The 20,984-nt window shown below is 43.7% G+C and overlaps 1 protein-coding gene across 1 annotated transcript in view; it reads right to left on the bottom strand.

Moving 5' to 3' along the window:
- The window catches only part of UNC80 (unc-80 homolog, NALCN channel complex subunit), a 130,114-nt gene that overhangs the window by 89,839 nt on the left and 19,291 nt on the right, over window positions 1-20,984 (bottom strand). Inside the window, exons 9-20 of the mRNA XM_054210195.1 lie at window positions 16,272-16,406; window positions 15,407-15,629; window positions 13,888-14,028; window positions 11,236-11,504; window positions 10,231-10,599; window positions 9,292-9,438; window positions 7,202-7,349; window positions 5,144-5,292; window positions 3,142-3,308; window positions 2,340-2,441; window positions 814-1,022; window positions 171-277 (exon numbers count right to left, since the gene is read on the bottom strand). Coding sequence (XP_054066170.1) covers window positions 171-277; window positions 814-1,022; window positions 2,340-2,441; window positions 3,142-3,308; window positions 5,144-5,292; window positions 7,202-7,349; window positions 9,292-9,438; window positions 10,231-10,599; window positions 11,236-11,504; window positions 13,888-14,028; window positions 15,407-15,629; window positions 16,272-16,406 — 2,166 coding nt within the window. The remainder of the gene's footprint in view (window positions 1-170; window positions 278-813; window positions 1,023-2,339; window positions 2,442-3,141; window positions 3,309-5,143; window positions 5,293-7,201; window positions 7,350-9,291; window positions 9,439-10,230; window positions 10,600-11,235; window positions 11,505-13,887; window positions 14,029-15,406; window positions 15,630-16,271; window positions 16,407-20,984) is intronic.

Raw genomic sequence — 20,984 nt, 5'->3', positions numbered from 1 at the left:
AGCTGCAAAAGTCCAGCATCAGATTTTCATGGCACATGACACATGAAGACTTCTGTGACCGAGTCTCCTTGGCTGCAAGGTCCATTTTGAGTAGAAAGTTTCCTTGGACAGCTAAAACCAGACAGATCCTGTCCTTCCAAACTCTCTGCAATCCCGCCTGACACATTTACCTTGGAACTCTGCCTGATGAAAGACAGACGGTCAACAGAGCTGATATCTAGGAGATCTTCCACCCCATCAGCCAGGCCAGAGAGGGAGGAGCGCTTCAGCCAGTTCCCTGTTGCAGAATAAGCCACTCAGGACAATTCTGAAAATGCTTCCAAGCAGAATCTATTTATCAGCAATTGCAGCGTATCTCTCCAAAGCGGCCGTGCCAGAGAATGGGAAAATGGGAGGAAAGCGGAAAGAACCTTTTCATGTTCCATGCATTAACTACCATGTAAGGCCAGGTCTTGGGACTTGTAAAGGATATATTCTTTGTCTATCAAACGCTATTTAGAATATTTATCTTCTACAGAGAGGAACAATGTTCATTGAGATTAAGGTACTAGCCTACTACTTTGGAGACCCGGATTCAATATTCTATTTTTCCATAGATATTCTCTGTTACCTTTGGCAAATTGCTTACAGTTCCCTTTGCCTCAGCTCCCCACCTGTAAAATGGGGAGAGCAGCTTTTCCCAGCTTCCCTTGGGAGAACACACATTATACTTGGACAATAAGGAGCTGTGTTGCAATATTTCTTAAGACAGATATATCTCTGCACATGCAATATATATAGAGAGAGAGAGAATAGGAAGAGACATACATTTACCTATGGGGAGTTTGAGTTTCTTTCGAAGGGAGATTCGTCGGGAACGGGAGCGGGAGCGCCTGTCTGTGGTGGTCCCAGAGTGAGCAGTAGTGCACTCGGATGTGTCCTGCTCAGATTGGCTACTGGTATCACTCGCTGCACTCTGTGACTTGAACATCTTTCGCCAGAAATCCTTGCGGCCCAGAACAGCCCCTTGGATTTGCTCGTCACTGTAAGAAAAGGGATGCAGAGCGTGAACTGCATTTCAGTGAAGTTTGGATGCTCATAGGAATGAGGCCCCCCCCTCCTGACCTCTCTATTCTTTGAGGTTTTTTCATTTTGAATTCCAAACATACTCTTCTCAGTGGGACAGAAACAAGTTTGACAACATGCTCTATATTGTTCAAGGCACAAAATAACCACCTTTTCTACCTGGAGGAGCTTGTCTACTGAAGAGGTCATTCCAATTTTTAGTTCCTACACATGAAAAATAAATCATCTTACTTAGGTCAAAATGACCCATATTGATAAGACTACACTGGTGCTTTCTACAAGCATGCGTACTGGAGAGCTTTTGCATATCATGATAACCATTTGTGAACCTGCTGGAGTCACAGTTCTCATTAAGGTATCGGAATGGGGACAGTCTATTTTGCTATACTCTTGAGATCTCCCACTGTGGCTGGGCAGGGCTCAGAGCAGAACAGCTTGCCGCAATTCTGCAGAGCAGTAAAGGGATTTGTGTTATCCTTGCAGCCTCAGCAACAGCGAGACTTTGCAGGCTCAGTTAGCAGCAGAATACCTAATACAGAGCTCTGGGCCCTTGCGCAAGCAGTGTCTTCATACAGTGCGTCTCAAAGCACTTTAACAAGACAGACAGGTGTTCAGAGGTACAGAGAGGTTAAATGACTTGTCCACAGTTACTTAGGGACCGGTGGCCATTTATAAAAAGAATTTTCTAAAATTCTTAAGAGTATTGATTAAATTTACTTCAATATTAAATGGCAGAATTCTTTGGACAATAGAGGCTTCAAATGCGCAATGCCTAACAGCAGGTTGATTTCCTCATTAAGAAAACGGCTAGAGCACCTGTGCTGATAAGGGAAATGCAACAATCTTTGGAGACTACATGGCCAAGATAGGTCAGAAATGGGCTGGATCTTGGGAGGCAGTAAAGGCTTAATGACCCTTAGCAACAACTTGGAAGTTGAAAATTAACAGAATCATCCCTCAGAAGTACAAACAAAGCATGGAGAACAGCTGTGATGACATCTCTGAGGAATTAACACTGTATTCATGGCTACGGTAGAATGCGGTATTGACAAATCTACCGCATTGTCATTTGAAACTCATTGGTGGTTTCCCATCAAAATCAGGGCAGCATTGAAAATAGGCATTACCTGGATGTTACCAGCAGTTCCTGAACAGACAGTCAATGCATTGTTGTTCCAAAGAAATAAGTCCTTGCTGTCCAGCCCATTTGTACTAACCCCAGAAGGAAGCTGCCGGCAATAAATAATGCATGAAACAATTCAATATTTACTTACTGTTCTGGAGTTTGCATTGGGCGGCTTGAGATATAACTACGGCATTCATCAGGGGCAGCTGATGCCGGGCCTTTGTCAATGACAATGCTTCCTGCCTCGGATCTATACAGACAATATAAATCATCAGCTAATGGGAACGGGTGGCCCATTTCATGGTCATCACATAGCTACGTGACACGGACACCAGCACTGCTGAGCAACAAAGGACCTTTAGAGAGATACCCTCTCTTTAGCAACTTACTGCCTCTCTATATATCATTCATGAAAAAGGTGTCAGCTCTTAGAACCGAAGCCAAGGGTTTTAGAGGAGTTTTTGAACATTCTTAATCCTTCTTCCCAACATTTTAATATGACAAGCCTCAAAGCCCCAGAGAAAATTTATTTTTTATAAAGAAGCACGTCAGGATTAGATTTCTTCTGGGACTTGCTTTGCATACCAGAGTTTACCTGTCAGATAAACAACGCTGAGGACGTGACACATATTAGAAGCTATGTCCCCACGGTGTTTTGGGACTGACACTATGCTTCTTACTTCTCTTAGCCTTTCCTCCTCCCAGTACTGTTCTCTTAGGCCTCTTGTAGGAGAGGGTTAGTACTTTTTGCTGCAAATCTATTACTGTCTCAGTTCATTAAATTTTAAAGGAGACTGCTGCCACAGTACAATTCTGCACATCAGGAACTCACATATGCTATCAAGATAAAACACACAAGCCCCTGGACCTTCTACATTTGTGTTCAGTGCCATGTAGTCACATAGCCCTGTGCAAGTCAGTCATTTGCTTTCTCCCTCCTAGAAACCCACCTTTTGCTCCCAGAAGGTTTTGGCTCTTGCTCCATTTCCTCTGTTTTTTTTCCAGGTATTAACTTTTCAGTGCTGTCTAAGAGGGCACTGAGCGCCACTCTCCGAAAGACATTCCCATGAGCCTCCTTGATAAACTGGACCAGCTGTCGGATATCGCAGTACAAACCCTGAGTAGCAAGACATCATGAAAATGAAAGACTTCAGACAGCAGTTTGTGAAGAAGTGGTGAGAATCAATAGTTTCTAAGGTACTTCAGCAGGCCATTACTTCCTCCAGCTGTTGTCTGATATACCCTCCACATACAGGGTTTGTGTTTTCTGTCTGGGATCAAAAGCTGGAAACTCCATTTACTGCACTCGGAAGCAGCAGACAATGAGGAACATTATTGTTACGGAACATGCTCTGCAATGGGCTAAAGCAGATGTAGAGGTATCAGAGGCTAAAACAGCTGCAAGATGAGGGAGCTGCAAAGATGATTTAAAGCCTGTTTTATCCGATTTGTCTAGCCCATAATCTTAAAAGGCAAGAAAAAGCTAAATGAAGGGGTAGAGGGGAAAGTAAAGTGAAAAAAAAATTGCATGGTTTGTTTCAAAACCAGTGGGTGTCTTGGGATTTTTCTTAATAATTTTAGAGTTTTACATCATGGGAAGAGAGAGGAATGAGTCACTTATTCGCCAACCTACTCCTACACTCAAGGCTCTTTTTAGTTCTGAACATTCATACACATCTGTGATGTGACAAATCACCTCTATATCTGAGGGCAAGGGGTTGGAGAGAACAGTTTTACAGGACCTGATTTTTGATCTGAAATTTTCTGAAAGATCTCAGATTATTCTGAAAATTCCCAGATAGGAACTGCACAGACAGCTTTCAACAACAAGCCCCCAAACAAACAAACACTTGGATGTGTATGCTGATTATGGCTCTTTTTCATGAGATATTAAGCACAAGATTGACTTTAAACAGTGATGCAACAACAGGAAATCCTCAATATATACTCTGTGTACTATGTTCTCCATATAGACACACTAAAAGGTGCTGTGCTTAAAGACAAGTTTCACCTTGCACACTAGCTAAAATAGGGTCCAGAAAGACAATTTATAAGGAAAATTTCCACTTGATGATCCTAGTCTAGGTCCAACAATGGCGTATGTTCTTCTGCATCCCACCACCTAATCTCCACTGAGAAACACTCCAAAGGAGGAATATCTATAAGAACACGAGGACTTGGATGTAGGCAGACTACTCTGCTGGTTTAAGATATTAGTGTGTTTACCTTCTCCCTTTCCCTTCCCCTCACAGGCAATTGCTGTCCCTTTAGCTGGACTTTAATGCTGCTACAGTCTGCTGTAAGGACAGAGCACAAGAGTGCTTCTTGCTTGCTTCCATGAAAAATCCTAATTTCTGATAATAAAAGAGGTGGTTTGCGATTAGCTGCTAGATTCTGCCCCAGTTTGGAAGAAAAGAGCTCATGTCATCCATCCTACTGACTGCACTGGGGAGGCAACACATAGGCAGCAACCAGCAGCACTTTATTCTCCTCCAATTGTTGGCAAATTGAATGTTTGTCTAAACCTTGGGAAGACCTACCAAATTGCTATTTGGCAACTCACATACTCTGCCACTGGTGGGCCATGTCCTTAACCAAGTAAACTGTCTCTCACTTTGCTGAAAGTTGATTTATTCTGTCTGTGGTCTTGATCATTAATCCCTTGCTCCAGACTATGCTACTAATCCATTTGGAAAAAACCAAAACCAACACAGACGCTGCTTGAACAAAGAAGAAAATGCAATTCAGAGTGCAAAACTTTTATGCTGGCTAAGTCCCCAGGCTCCAAGGCAGGCATGAAAGTAAGGCATCACGTTTCCATCATGTTCCAACTGTGACTGCATAGCTTGCTATGCTCGTGGGATTTGGCTAAACTGAATTCTTCACTGTAAAGCCTCACTAGTGACACCCAAGTGAAAAAGTAACTTTGTTAACACGAAATCAAGTGCTTACCAGGTTTTCCGGGCTGTGCAGCTCGTGTGTAGTGGAAGCACAGCGAGTGATCAATGACTTGAACATGGCACTCACAATAATACCTTCTACGCTCTGGGCTGTAGACTTATTGTCCACTGTGGTGAAGTTATTCCCAAATCCAGCCTTGTCTGTGAAATTCAAGGACAAGCAAGCCCCCTTGTTAGGAACGGTTTAAAAAAGATGGCTTAAAGACACATGTAAAGGGATTCAGATACATGAGACAAGGGCAAGGCCCCGCCTAATATCCTGTGCTCAGTTCTCGCAATCCCACCCCACAAAACTAAACAGAAGAGAAGGGTAAAATAAACGAGAAGGGTGAAGTCTTCCCAGAAACAGCTGTAGTATGAAAAGATCAGGACCACTCTGGCTTCCTTTTATCCACATCTCTCACTGACAGATGTACAGAATAAGGCATACAATTTAACAATACCTCTGGCTTTTTCTAAACTGTTCTAAAGGACAAGACGTGTTTGATTAAGCTGAAAAGTGACAACATTCATGAAAAGAAAATCTTCTTAACTACAGGAATGCTGTTCTTGCAAGGTGCACAAGGAGACCAAGCTCTCAGAAAGAGTCAAAAAAGAATTACACATTTATATGAATAACAAGAATTGTCCCAGTTTCATTAGGTGAAAGTAAAGACTTTCAAAAGCTGCATGAGATGCCATGCTTCAAAGCACGAGCCAGTCAATAATTGATGAATGCTTGGGGAAACTTCCTATCAGCGTCTTCTTTACAAAAGTCTGCTCTATAATTTTTTGATGCTTTCTCTGAAATGCCTGAGATCAGAGGTAGGCTAATGGACTAGTCAGACTCCCCGAGTGCTTCAGAGCAGCTGTTCTTACTCTGTGAACAATCCTTTCTAACTGTTCTTGCATGCAGTGACCAAGCATAAATGTTTGGTCGTCCTAATTGCACCTGTGTCATGGTTTCAGCTGGGATGGGGCTGACTTTCTTGCTAGCAGCTGGTGTAGTGCTGTGGTTTGGATTTGGCATGAGAGCAGTGTTGGTAGCACGCTGGTGTTTCTGGTTGTTGCTAAGCAGTCAAAGCCCTTTCTGCTGCTCAGGCCGCCCGCCAGCAAGGGCTGGGTTGCACAAGAATTTGGGAGGGGACACAGCCGGGACAGCTGACCCCAACTGGCTAAAGGGCCATTCTATGCTGTATGGCACCATGCTCAGTATATAAAGCTGGGGGAAGGAGGAGAAAGGGAGGGACGTTCAGAATTTTGGCATTTCCTTTCCCAAGTAACTACTACACTTGATGGAGCTCTGCTTTCCTGGGGATGGCTGAACACCTGCCTGCCGATGGGAAGTAGTGAATGAATTCCTTGTTTTGCTTTGGTTGTTTGCGCAGCTTTTGATTTACTTATTAAACTGTCTTTATCTCAACCCATGAGCTTTCTCACTGTTACTCTTCGGATTCTCTCCCCCATCCCAACTGGGAGGAGCGAGAGAGTGGCTGCGTGGTCCTAGTTGATGGTTGGGGTTAAACCACAACAACCTGGAATAATTTTCCTAACTTAAAAAAAACCCAACAAACGTACAAATATACACATAGACACACATGTTTGTAACTGCAGGCACACACATCTGTTTGTTCACGTTCTTATTTATTCAATTTGTTCTTGCTATTTACTGCCTCATCTGAGGGACCACAGAGGGTTTTAATGCTCAATTATATCTCCATTCAGAATAAACCCTGGATCAAACAGGCCATTCCAGCTGGTGCCTGGTCACGTCATGAAGCAGAAAACTTCCTGCCTGAGGCATAGTTGAATGAAAATATTTTCTTTGAAGAGCCATGAACAACAGATAGGATGAAACAAGAAAGAGGCCTGTTCAGGTGCACTGGGTGATGCAAGATCACTAGGTGAGATCTCTGGGTGGTCAAATCAGAAGAGATACAACTCCCCTGACCTGCACTGACTGAGGATACGGTCTGTATATGCTGAGGATAGCAATTCACAATTTTTTTCTTTTTTAAAAGTACAGTTTAGGAATATTTAAGTGAGAATTTCTGATGACAGCTATACTTACTGTCAGTGACTGGCTCCATGCAGAATCCCAGCAAAGCATGCAGGAAATCCACCACATTATTGAGAGAATCCCTGTTCACGTAATCCCTCATAGTCTGCCGGAACTGCATCTTATCCAGTTTGTACAGCTTTGTGAGGCAGTTCTGAGCCTGCAACGATATCCACCAAATCACATCACATCACATCAAAGTATGTTTGAGTTTTGCTAATAGGAGCAGCGTATTTTTTTACTCTTGCTTAGACAGGGCTCTGCTGTCCCGTCTAAAGTAACGCCCCCTACAGGACCAGAAGGTTCTGGTGCTGTAACAGAAGACAGGTTCACCTCTGAAGCAAACAAGAAGTTCATCACAAGGAGACAGTGCTGAAGGCAACAACAAGGCACCAGTACGGGTGCCACTGTTTGGAGGTGGTGGTGAAGTCACTGCCAGCCATGTCTCAAGGCCTCTCCTCCTCTTCCCCACCCCAAGGTAAAAATCTCACTGAATACGAATGAAGTAGGATTGTACCAGCTCAGTCAAGGCTTATTGCCTTGCTGAACCAGGTTCTTAGCCTCAGGCATCTGATTTTTAGGCTCTGTCTCAGACCCAACCCATTTGATGCACCTGTACCCGGTGACCAGTTTATATCATGCAAAACATTAGCTTTTTATTTAAAAGCTATTATTTGTCAACTTCTTATCACAGAAGTATCCATCCTTCTGGGACCCCATGCAGGCTGGAATTAGAGAATCCGAATTATGAGCTCTATGGGAAACATGGACTCTCCTGCTACCTACAATAGGGCGCTTAACTTTCCAGTAAACTCAGACATGTGATTGTCCATGCAGTCAACACAAATGGTGCATGCAAAGCAGTTTGGCCAGACAAACGGACAGGAAATGCAACAGACTTAGACGTGTACGAAAATCTCTTTCCATAAAGACCTCAATTCAATGAGTCTGATATGAACTTTGGCTCCGAGAGAGCTATTCCTTTATGCATAGGCCTAGATGTTTTGCTGGCTCAGCTCCAACACGACATAAAAGCCTAACTGACATTTAATGAATATGGTGTATGTTCAACCAGTGCTCCGTGCAGAACCTTTCTACTGTTGCCACTGGGACTCTCTTAACCCATCTTGTCCCACTGTGTCCAGAACTAACATAACTGCTGCAGTCTCCTCAGCACCCTCTAGCTAACAGAACGCTGCATGATACAGAGGCAGCCAATCCATCTCTGAGCCATCTAGCTCAGATCCCAGAACCAAATTATAGCTCTGTTGGCATGGCTCAGCCTAACCAAAGCCATGGAGAAGCACTTGGCTCCCACCCACACTGTGGATGGGCACAGTGTAAATTCTCATTACAGCCATCAAAAATGCACCCTGCCACAAGCACATAAGGCAAGGAAGAGGCACGTGCTGGAAAAAGCCTTTAAAAGGCTCCCATTTGGCAGGCATTGGACTGATCTCAGGGAGTCAAACTCTTCTGGATTAAGTCAGGTGTCTGGGCTACGTCCTGGGCACTTTCCCTCACTTCAACGTGGGCAGAACTAAAAATGTAAGGAGTGAACAGTGACCATCCACCCTGCCCTTCAACAGGGCAAGAGTCTTCTACTTCCTTGCAGCACACTAACAGACCTGCAAGCACAGTGCACTCCAACTATCAGGAGCTGAAGGAGCAGCCCAGCAGCAACCAGTCATAATCACTATTAGGAAAGGTGAACATAACTACACCTTAGACTTCTGGATTCAGATACGCAACCCAAGATAGCTGCACCTCTGTTGGGGTACCGTCAGTGTGAAAAATTCCTTACACCAGCTCACACAGGGAATGTGCACCCACATACTTGTCCCATCCCAGACAACCTATCCATTGGGGTGCTCAGAAGCACCCCGGACTCGGGTGTGCTCTTAGCAAGCCCCAGTGCCTGGAAGGTAACATGATAGCCGAAAATCTGCTATGGCTGGGCTGCAGCACAGTCCGTGAGCTGGGGCAAAGAGCAACACATTTACTGCCAATACAGAGAAAGCTACAGAGGGGGCAGACAGCGATCTCAGCAGCTGATGTCAAAAGTACAAGGGGGACACTTTAATGAGCTTTAGTTCTCTTACATTCTCCCGGAATACCTGGTGTCTCAGGCGATCTCCGGAGAGCCCTCGGTGTCCTTCTCCACAACCATAGGCACAACCCAGGGACTTCACAATTTTAATCAGCATTGTGAGTGCCAGCCTATGGGTGCTGACAGATGGGCCTTCATCCTGAGAGTGACAGAGGGAAAGACGGTGTGAAACCCTGGCACAACCACTGGCATTTTGTTAGCATTTTACTTTTAACACATTGCTGTCCATTTCTCCTCTCAGATACTCCATTACTGAGTTTTTATTCTTGAAATCTTTACTCCAATTATTTTTCAAGTTTAGGGACCAGCCCTCTCCCTTTCAGCTCCCCTCAAAAAGTTGTGCTATAAATGCAAAGCCCCCTGCATGCTGCTATGAATACCATGCAGCACTTCAAAAAATTCCCCTGAAAAACAGAGAGCTGGCTTGCTTGAGCAGAAAAACAAGCATATTTATAAAATGTCATAAGCATTATGGTACTATGAATTGCAACTTTGCAGGTCAGCAACACCATCTCTTGGCCAATTCTGATACCAATACTGAAAAATTCATGATTTCTGGCCGTCAAAGAAAACAAACTCTGCTCACGCACTGGATTCTTTTTTTTCCCTATAAGCTATGAATAATAAACCTGGGGAAAAAAAAATCATTGCGATTGAGGGTTTCAGGCACTTTAACAAAATATTGAAAATGTCCATGCAAGGCTCACAAACTCGGCTTTTGGCAGCTGCTTTGCTGGAGTAGTTACAGTGCTTGAATTCCTGTGTTTCTTTGGTGGAACCCCAAGTGAGCACCAGCACAAAATAAATTAATTTCTGATTGTGGAACAACAAAAGGAGGGAAAACAGAAGGGCAGCTGCATACACACGCATACTCAATCTTAACAGATCTTGCATTACATTCAGGAATTGTATAAAGGGAAGCAAGACAAACCTGTTCTTGTTTCTTGTCATTCTTCTCATATGGCCCTCCTCCTCCTCCACCACCGCCATCACTTCCACCTCCACCTCCTCCACCACTTCCACCACCTCCTTCTTCTCCTCCATCTCCAGCTCCACTTACTGGGGGAGGCCCAAATCCACAAGCTGAACCCCCAGAAGCAGCCCCTTTGAGCTGGAAGGATCCTTCACTTGGTCTCTTTTCAGGGGCCTCGTTTTCTTTGTTCTCACTCTTCCTCCGAACCTTCTCTACACAGGGTACCACACCAAGCTGAAGTAAGCACTCCACAATGTTCAGTGCCACATCACAAATCCGGGAACTGATGTCATGGTTCAGGACCAAGTAAACAGCCTTCAGGACCACCTGGGAGATTCAAAGATCACATACAAAGTCAGACTTATTTTCTCTCCTAGTACTATTTAGTGCCCGGAAATTCTAGTCACAGACCAGAGACTCATTATAGCAGACACAGTACAAACTCAGGATGAAGTACACACAACCCTCAACCCCAAGAGCCTACAATCTAGGTGTCAGACAAGAAACCACAGGCTGGGCACAGTCAGGCAGAAAAGGAAACCATGAGATGACATCGGTGAGCCTGAGAACACTGCTTCAGTGCACCAGGAGCTGTCAAGTCGTTAAAAGGAATGCAGAAGAGGTGAGTTTTAAGGTGCCATTAGAAGAAAGGTGCTATTCAGTTTTATGCTACTTTATAGGGAACTTGGTGCATGCCCCAGGAACACAGCCATTAAATAATATCGCTTAAGATTTGATGTGTGCATTCCACATGCACATGCGCTCCTTGCAAGGAGTAATAGGAGTTGCAGTATCTCAGAGGAGACTTTTATGATATGCACAAGTGTATCTGACTGACCTTTAGGTACTGCTGAGAGAAGTCATATAAAGAGGTGGAGGAAAAGCCCATCAAAACCCTGATCTCAATGGTACAGCTATATTGACAGAAGAGGGACCTGGCTTTCCTCATTCCTTGCCAATTACCGAGAGATCCAGCATGCCGTTCTTGTGGACAAAGTTGTTGGTTCCATCAATGTGATCCGTATCCTCCAAGCAACTGTAATTGATGCAGGAGTCTGTCAGGCTGCGTGGGAGGTTGGCACATGCGAGCGGCTCGTGGGGCATCTCAGGGATAGGCACCTGGTTGCAAAGCTTCCTCATGTGCTCACTGAAGAAATCGGCGTAGCCCACATTGAATGAGGCCAGGGTAGTGTTGAAGGTGGCCACAGTGATGGTGGAGATCTGGGACCGCACTGCAGGGAGGAAAATGGCTACCTGTAAATTTCCATCTCTAGATTTATGAAATGGCAAACTGAGTCTGTCCTTGTTTACACGACTGGAGCAGCTCTGAATGCAGCTTGTAATGATGACAGACAAGACAGGTTCCTAATTCCTATCACGGGTACAGGGATGAAAGCATAGATTCGTTTCTTCCTTTAAGCCAGTGTAAATTAGAACAACCCCAAGCTTGCTCTAGCAGTACAGTTCCATGGCAGCTTAAGTTGATCTCAAGCAACTGGGCAGGTAAGTAGTCAGGGACCTCAGCCAGTCTAAATCTAATCCAAAATGGGGAATTAGATTTTGGCTAGCTTTTCTCCCTGTATTGGTACGGTGCCTGGTCTTAAAAACAGCACTGCCCCTGCAAGGGAAAGAGGAAGGACTCTGCAACTGGATGCAGGAGTGAAGGTAGGGTAACAGCAGCACCAATTTGGAACTGCTTTCTAAGTCATGCTAGTTTGAAATATTTCATCACACCAGTTGAAAAAAATGGAGCAGCGTGTTCCTAACAGTACCTGTGACAGTCTAAACCATCTCCAAAATGCAAAGCTGACTGATGAGAAAGGCAATGTGGTGTCTAAGTTCACAGTGCTCAGAGAAGGGACCTCATGACATAGCCAAGCCTAACTTTAAATTGGTTAGCTCAGGTAGTGACAGCATTTTGGCCACACAGGCCAATTTTTGTCAAGGATTCACCACGATTTTACAACTCATGCTGAACTCCAGGTCACGATGTTAATGATTTCCCACACTTAGTGCTTTGTAAGTAGGTTTGTACACCCTGTAGTGCAGAAAGACCATATGTGTCCTACAGCAGTGACTGGACCACCTTCTACCAGATGGTACAGTAATATGGCTAAGAAATAACAAAAAACCTCTACCTAAGGCTATTTAATGTGTTTGAATGAATAAAATAACATACATCTAATAAGAATCTTCAAGCACTGACTCAGCGATGAACTGGTTATATTACGCCAATAACAACTCGCCAGAGTGGTGACTGCATTTCCTCATAGCCTGTGCAGCCCTGTCAGCACCGAACCACCACTATTTATTAGGAGAAACTTTCTAAAGCTGAAAACTGCCTTGAGCTAGTCTACAGTTTGGTCAATGACCAGGGCAGGAATTAGCTGCCTCTAATCACAGGATTACTTGCTAGCAAGTGTGATGTTTTAATGGCATTCACTGAAATTTGCAGGGTGTCAATAACAATAAAGATGGAATTAGGAAATTCTGTTCCTGAGCTACCAAGTTTGATGATTATCCAAGGGTAGCTATTTTTTGTTTCACTAAGGTTTTGCTTAGTTTGTTTTGAAATGGGTAACAAAAATCCATATCCGAATCTTACATAAAGTAACTTGTCCTGCGTTGTATCTTTAGTTCATTGTCACTGACAGGGCTGACTGCTGGATGGGACTCATAGAGGCAGGGAAGGAAGACTAAAGACTTCGTTTACATCCAGGGATCTTTGAGAGCTCCAAGGCTACAGCACGTATCACGTGAGTGGGTCTGTAGCCTCCTAGGTATGCTGCCTGACGGCTTGTGCCCTGCTCCATGGGCTGTGTGATGTACTCTTCCCTCGGCAAGGTTTAAAGTTGCACTTGCCAGAAGTAAGGCCCAATCTCTATGACCAGGTTTTGCCAGTAGCACTACACGAGGGAGAAAACAAATTCACTGTGTTTAGGCAGTGCCAGCGAAGTGCTCTGGTGCAGACAGCCCTGCTGACAGAAGAGACCTTTCCCCGGCTTGGCTAACGTTGTTTGATAAAGGTGGTGCTGCCCTGCCAATAGAAAGACTCTTCCTTCTGGAGCAGACTTCATCCCACCAGAGGCTCTCCCACCATGGCCACACCGTCATTGCTATTTCTGCAGAGGACTCCAACACAGATGGGCCCCAGAGAGATTTCAAGTAAATTTAAAACACAGTCTTCTATTTGGAAGCAGGGGAATTAAGAAAAAACTGTGATTCTGAGCACAATGCAGAAGCTGCGAAGGTGCATTAAATACCACAAGACTCCCCATGAAACCACTAAAGTTAGCAATACCAAGTTTCTGCCCAAACTTCTGTGGCAAGGCGAAAAACTCCAGACTCTGACTTCTCCTTGCCCACGGCTGCCAGTTTTTTTGACAAACTGCATCACATAAACATGAAAGGTTTGGAGCATTCTTCTATATAGAACAAAAAAAACAACCTCAAGAGATGCGGGGAAAAAAAAGGAAAAAACAATTAGTCATATACCCATACATGGAAGGAAAAAACAATTAGTCATATAGTCATACATGGAAGAAGTAACACTTCCTCAGCTTCTTGGAGCTGATGTTTCAGTGAAACGTTTCTTTCCTGGTGTGTTGGATTTACCTTCTTTGACTGTGTTCTCTCCGTGGCTGTTTGAGTGGTCCGGCAGATCAGAGACCAGCGTGTGATGAGAGTGAGAATGCCGAGCGCTCAGGCTCTCCATCTCCGTTGCTGTGTCAGAGCTCCCCCGTCTGGTAAACTTTCCTAGGGTGAAGACAAGAAATGGATATTTACTTCAGTCGTCCGAGAGGTGCTTGGAAGCAAGAGACAGTAACTGAGGTTAGAACTGAAGGACTGGAGTCAGTAAAAGTCAAGGCCTTGCAGGACCCTGTGAAGCAGAACCAAACATTACAGTGGGATATCTCGCGGGGGTTCGTTGACATAAAGACAGAACGTACAAACTCTCTGCAAGGCTCTTCCCCTCAGCACACACGGCTTTAGCTGACACCCACATTGCCACCCTCCAGCTTTAGGAAAATAAGATTGGTCAGCACTGAAAGACTCCCTTTGGGGTTAGTTATAGGAATTTGATTTCTTCTCCCCTTGTCCAAAAGAAATAGATGTATTAGGATGGGGAGTGCTAAAGCAAAGGATCTGTTGACCACTAAGTCTGAAATACATGATTTTGCCACGATATCAGAATGAAAGAACTGTAGGTAAAGCCAGGACAAGTGCCTGGAGCCTCTGAGATCAAAATTTAACAAACTTCTCAAGTTACTGAAGATATGGGAAGGGGGATTGGGATACTGTTTGCTATTCTCATACAAATCTGTGGGTGTTTGTGTATTAACCATTGACAAAACACATGTGAATCTTTAAGAATTCACTGGTTGAGCTCATTGTCCTGTGTCCCAAAGAGGGACGTGTTTACAACAGAGAGCTTACCAAATGATGTCATCTAAGCTGGTGAAAATGACAAGACTCTGGCACGGCCTTAGGCAAACATTTTGCTGCCTGTCACCTCCAAGAAAGGGTGCCAGGATGAAAATCTATGACATTAGGAGTAAGTTTGTGAAACACAAACAATGCCTAGATGCTGTTCAGTGAAACTGGAAACTTGAAGGAGCCAATATTTAGATTTAAGCACTGTATCTTTGCAATATCAAGAGAGTATAAGCCTCACTATCTGACACAATACCCTTTTTATTTTGTATCCATTTGAGAAAGACTGAATGTTTTTTGCCATACTCCCAATGACCATATTGCTGCCTCTCTGGAGATTTCTCTTTAAGAGAAGAGTATGCAACCATTCCTTGGATCTATTTTAAGATGCAGTTGTGCAATGCTTGCTACTACTCAGGGAAAGTGTATTGAAGTGGTACAGACATGACTACAGGTTGCTAGAGTAGCTATTATTCCAGTGAAGATGGTAGTTTTCAGAGAAAAAGTGAACTAAAGCATAAGTCATTCAAGGTCTGCTGTCAGCACAGTTGCCACTTCTACAAACAGGTGTGTACTACTGTAAACAGAGCCAAGGACATAAGGTGGCAACAGGATGGATGAAGAAATAAAGAGCCTCTGTTCTCTGAATGTTCAGGACAGGAACGACACAGAACCCGGAGCACAGATAACAATATCTCACCTAATATGGTGGTTTGCCATCCTCCTCTCTCAATGCCACGCCGGTCATCTCCAATTCCAGAGAAACTGCCAAAGGAGAAGGTGCTGCGAGTGGGCGAGACATCTAAATGATCCTCATGGAGGAGGAAAGGCACCCCCATCCTTCGTTGCCGCTTCTTCCCGGTATGGTGGAAAGGAATTGACCCTTTGCGCTCACGCTCCCTGTCCTCTTTGCGGCTCTTAAACTGCAGGAGGAAGAGGAGCAAGTACAAGAGCTGTTAGAGGCTTTGAAGCATGGCAAACTACCATTTGAGGGAAAAGGGTAACACAGATATGTGGCCCAAGTGTAACCTTCCACTCTGAGCTTTTTATATTGGCCATTTACCCTGAGAGCAACTACCTGCACTCTGGGACCATATGAGTATTTAAAGAAACTCAGTCTTGCACTAGTCTGGGGTGGATGCCCTTGTACAATTTTATGACATTCTCAGACCATGAGCTAGATTCATAGAATCCACCAGGCTCTGCTAAGTATCTTGGATGGTACCTGGGTTTTACCTCTTCATGAGCTAAAAACATCAGAAAAAGCTCACTGAATTAGCTGGAACTGCAGTGAGCACCAGCACTTAAAAAATCAGCACTGCTTGAGTACCCTCCCCTCATGCAGTTTCAGCAGGACAGTCATTTGTATAAAGATTTCAGTATTGTGTTTGGAATATGCACATAAAGAACTATGTAACAACACACAGAGCCACTTCCAATGAAGGGAGATGTCAATCTCACACATGGCATGAATGCATAGCCCAAGCAGACCTTCAGCTGCTACTCAGCAAGACACTGAGCTGCTGAATCATAGACAAACTAAAGCACAATTTTATTCCACTCACCTTTTTGAAGATGTTCATCCCCAGATCTGTGGAGAGATCTGGAACTGCTGGTCTACGCAAGTTGGTCAGTGAAACCTTGGAAAATGCCTCTGTGCTTAGTGATTTTTCTTCCTCATTACATTTCATTGTAAGATCCTGCAGTTCCCGAAAGAAGACAATAAGCTCAAGGAGATATAGAGGATAATTGTCTTTAAAAAAAAAAAAAAGAGCTACTTCCAAGAGTAGAGGAAAAGGACCTTCAATTAATTACACAAAACACTATTCACACATTTAAAGAAAAACGAATGAACAAACAAAATTTAGAAACTCCCATAATTGTTGACCTTGTCTAACATTTCTGTCACCACAGAAAACAAGTACAGCACGCTGCACTGCCACAGAAAGCCTCAGGCGTTGCTGTCAGTGTGGCCTAGTGGCGTGCAAGACTCGCCTTCTGTTCTACTCTGATTCTGATCCCAGGTATGACTCTGGATAGCTGATGACCTTCCTGAGGCCTTGGTTTACATTCATGAGCAATCACAATGCTTAGCCTTTCTGGAGCGTTTTATTTAAGGTCTAAGAGAATATGCCCTTAATAACATACAGCCTTAAACATGTACTTTGGAACTGAACTGCAATAAGCAGCACCGTCCCTTCAAGAGACTTGATTTGTAAAAATTTTATTTACTCGCTAAAGAAACCTAAGAGTTCTGCGTCAGTAAGCATCCTTCACTTGTCGTAACAGTGCTCCAAGATCTGTCCGTCATAGTTCTCACCATAGTTCATACTTGTGAAAGCTCCTATAGCTATAGCACAGAATGTCCCACCACAGTGAAAACCTTGAGACTAATTTACTGACAGTTCAGTAGAGGGCAATCTACTCCCCTTCTGCACTGAGCCACACGTTACAGCTGCCGACCGTACAGAAAGGCTTTGCTACAAAAGGTGGCATAAGATCAGCTCCTGGCCATCTGTTCTCATTAAAGATCTGATGCCACTTTCCATGAGATGTTTGTGCAGCTGACCTGACCAAATTCCCTCAGGATAATTTTCTTCTGCCTAAATATCAGCTTGTTTCCAACGGAGATGCTCCTTACCCTCACTCCCCCATCAGAAACCTTGCGCTAAGCAACTGGGTCATTTTAAAACACCTTTTTGCCTTCAATCCAGAGATAGCTATATGGTAACGATAGACGAAGAGACTCCTATGGTACAGGAGGTTTAGATCCTGGCTAGCCTGGTTGCGTATTTCAGAGCTGGTGAGCTAGTGAGCTCTGCAATACACACGTATGCAGTTTTAGGCACACAAAGGTCCAGCAGAAGCCAGTGACAGTCTTTCCAGCTGAAGCCTTAAGTACCAGGTACCGTGTTTCAGTACTGGGCTCCTGGGGACCACACATTCTTCAGAGACTTTTCAGACTAATCAAAGACTACCCTTGAATCCCTCCTACTAATTTTATCAACGTAAGAACAAAGACGACACATAACAGAAAGATTCCTCTTCATAGCTGTTTTCAGTCACATTCAGTCAAGGTATGTTTTTAAACCATTTTTCATATATGACTAAAAATTCAGGAGAGAAGTCATCTGTAAAACCCAACAGACAGCAAATCAGGACTCAACACTAGGTGCTTTCAACAGCGAGGCCAGCAAGCATTGAATATGTCTTGCTTCTTAGCTTTTACAGCTCTCTGGCCTCTTCTGGCTGGGAAGCATCATGTGAATTTATTTTATATTCATTGTCTTTGTCCATTAGTCACTAAATCAGTGTTTTATTAGGTGGCTTATGGTCACCAAATAGACAGAGTGAGGATCAGGGCCTACTGTGATACAAGCCATGCAAACACACAGAAAGATACAGTCCTAGTTCCGAAATCTGCTTAGGGTGGATAACAAGCAAACAACACTAGAAAACCAAATTACAGAATCACTTAAATGTACAGTGTGGTATAGGATGTATTTTAAGGAATCAAGCTAGCACTCCTGTTGGGAGACTGATTAAAAATGTGGCTATTCTGTGCAGTAGACTATGTGGTAATTATGATATGCGCAAGGGGGATAAGAAAGCAAAATAGCTTGGGGGCTGCTACTCTAGATTTTGTGGTTTCTGTTTTCTATTGCCTTCCTTCTGCATGACTGTACGGCTACCAGCTCATCAGTACTTCTCTCAGCTCGCAAGATATTACACTTGAGACTCTTGGCTGTGTATCAGCATTGCAGTGAGCACTACAGCTGCATTGGTCTTCTGCTTAATTTAAGCTTTGGCTCTTTGCCCCTGCAATGTTAGTGCAGGGCTGTAGAGGTTTGTGAGCCTCTGAAGGTTTCACTTCCTACACCTGTCCTCATACCAAATTCACTGCATACAGGTGCAATGCAGGTTTCATTTATCACGTTGCCAGGTCTGAAATACGTTTAGACTAAAGCGGCTTTCTAGAGGAAGCTAGTATTGATTTTATTCACTCTCCATCCAGTACCCTGTTTCCTATGCAACAGGGAGCACTGGCACGCTGCACGGAATCTTTTTCTGCTTCGCTTTTCAGTTTACTGGGCACTACATGGAGGAGGTTTTTCATGTTCTCTCAATCCCAACTCCTTTAGCCCAAGCTTACATCTGAAATGTGATTTCAGGCACAGAGAAACCAACAAGAAGTGTAAGAATTTTGCTGAGGCTTAGGGAGATGCAGGAAATTACCCTGATAAACTGCAGAACAATAGAAAGAATGTGGATTTTCCAGAAAAATCTACTGGTCCCTGATGTGATTTGCAGGCAGCTGGTTTTGTCTTTAATCAGTTTCTGCCTACCACTTTAAATCTATCCCTCTGAAACACAGAGTGCCGATATCTCTGAGAACATATTGATCAACCTGAAAAATGACATTGCATTAGGAGTTTAAGATCTAGATCAAAAAAAGCAGGCTTTAACCATATCCTTGTTTTGGTGAGCTGGTGAAGTCTCAGCATACAACCCCTTGTGTTGATAGAAAGAAATGACAAATCTTAGCCCTGTGAAGGTGGCATTCTCTCCTCTGACTAGCAGAGCCTTGAGTGATGAGAGTCTGAATATAAGAACAGCAGTTAAGTGCCTACAGTTGGCTGGGATGAAGCAGAGCCTAGGTGTCTCTGTGCATTGCAGAGATTTCAGTCAGTCCTCAGAGTTGTAAAGAAGGAGGGCATTGGCTGAAACTTCTGCTACATGAAAGACCGTTTCACCTCCTCCACCACAGCTGTTCTGCGTAACAAATTGGAAACCTTTTTGAACAGGATTCCAATTTGATGAAGTACAGTAAAAATACCCAGGATTGACACAGAGGTTACCAAAAGCAATCAAACCTGGCCCTAGAGGAAAGAATGCCCTGGACAGAGTCCTCGCGTTAACAGCTAGAAAATACCCAGTGGAATTGCCAAATGGATTTAACAGAAAAATGTTAGCGAAGAGCAATTGAGCAAAAGAATCTTCTGCAAGAGAAGCAGCCTGGAAAAGCAAGAAATAGCCAAGTGTGTGAAAGGAGAGAAGTGTTTCACTGTATAGAGAAGAACCAGCACGGAATTACTGCAAGCAGTGCCTATAGAGGACATCCCCATTCACGCTGCCACTGTGCTGAGAACCACGGACTGCACTCCCTGTTACGCTAATAGCTAAACTTGTTCATGTGCAAAATAACAGGGTTGTTATGAGCAAAGGGGCAGAATATGCATGGAAACAGTGGACTGCATCAACAGCAATACCTTCCAGTTCTCCCTCCAGGAGATGATAATAAAGAGGATTTTCTGTACATGCACAGCAATCCTGTAAAATCCTCATGCAAAGGTAGATTAAGACTGAATAGTAATTCATATCACCTGGCCTCTATGAAGATATGTTAAGCTTTTACGGGGCTGAAACAGGCAATGTTTTATAGAAATGACACGAAAGTATAACACAGTTTAAACAATACTGCTGCTGCTGAGCCCTTGAACCCACAAGTAACCATAACCATCAGCCCTCATAAAAATCATAAGAATGGCTATAAAATAATAAGATTTAAAAAGCACAGTACTAGTATTTACATTGTTTATGCTTGTCTTCTGCCTTATCAGCACCTGGGCTGTACAGGAGAAAAGATATTTCACCCTTCTCCCCCATAAAATGACATGTCAAAGACGGCCAGAGCTCTACAATACCGAAAGCAAGGATTTTAGGAAAAAAAAAACAACAAAAATTCTGAGCGTTGTGACTCAAAAAAGACATTTGACGGCAACATTAACAAAAGATAGAGTGTTTTACTTGAGATGTGTCATAAAATTGGACTGCAAAAATAGAATCTGTATTAAATTTTGTTAGGCAGTTCCATCAACTTAGTAAATCAGAATTTGCTGTTCAAAGCCTACATGACAGGAAAAGAGTGCAGAACCTAAAAGCAGCACAAATCGAGGAGATTAACTGAAATGCAGCAGCATCCCCTTTTTATTCCCGGAACAACCAACAGTGAGCTACCTACAATAAAAAACATTTAAGTGCTAACACAAAGATCTTTACTGCACCAAGGGCAGGAGCCTGGGGCTTGTCTTCCAGCAAAGCAGGGGGCAAATCTTGACACCTATGAGGACAGTTTGTCTACTGAGGTTTTGTCGGCAAACACAAAGGTAAAAGTTACACAATAAGAATTACAGCAGGAGAAGAGGTAACAACGTGGAGGGCTTTTGCTCGCTGCCACCGTTTGCAAAGTCTACTCCAACATTTTAACCCAAGCGTTT

Source organism: Rissa tridactyla, chromosome 7 (genome assembly GCF_028500815.1).
Source record: "Rissa tridactyla isolate bRisTri1 chromosome 7, bRisTri1.patW.cur.20221130, whole genome shotgun sequence".
In the NCBI taxonomy this organism is placed as follows: Eukaryota; Metazoa; Chordata; class Aves; order Charadriiformes; family Laridae; genus Rissa; species Rissa tridactyla.
Note: the sequence above shows the minus strand (reverse complement) of the source record. Positions and strands in the feature narration are given on the sequence as shown.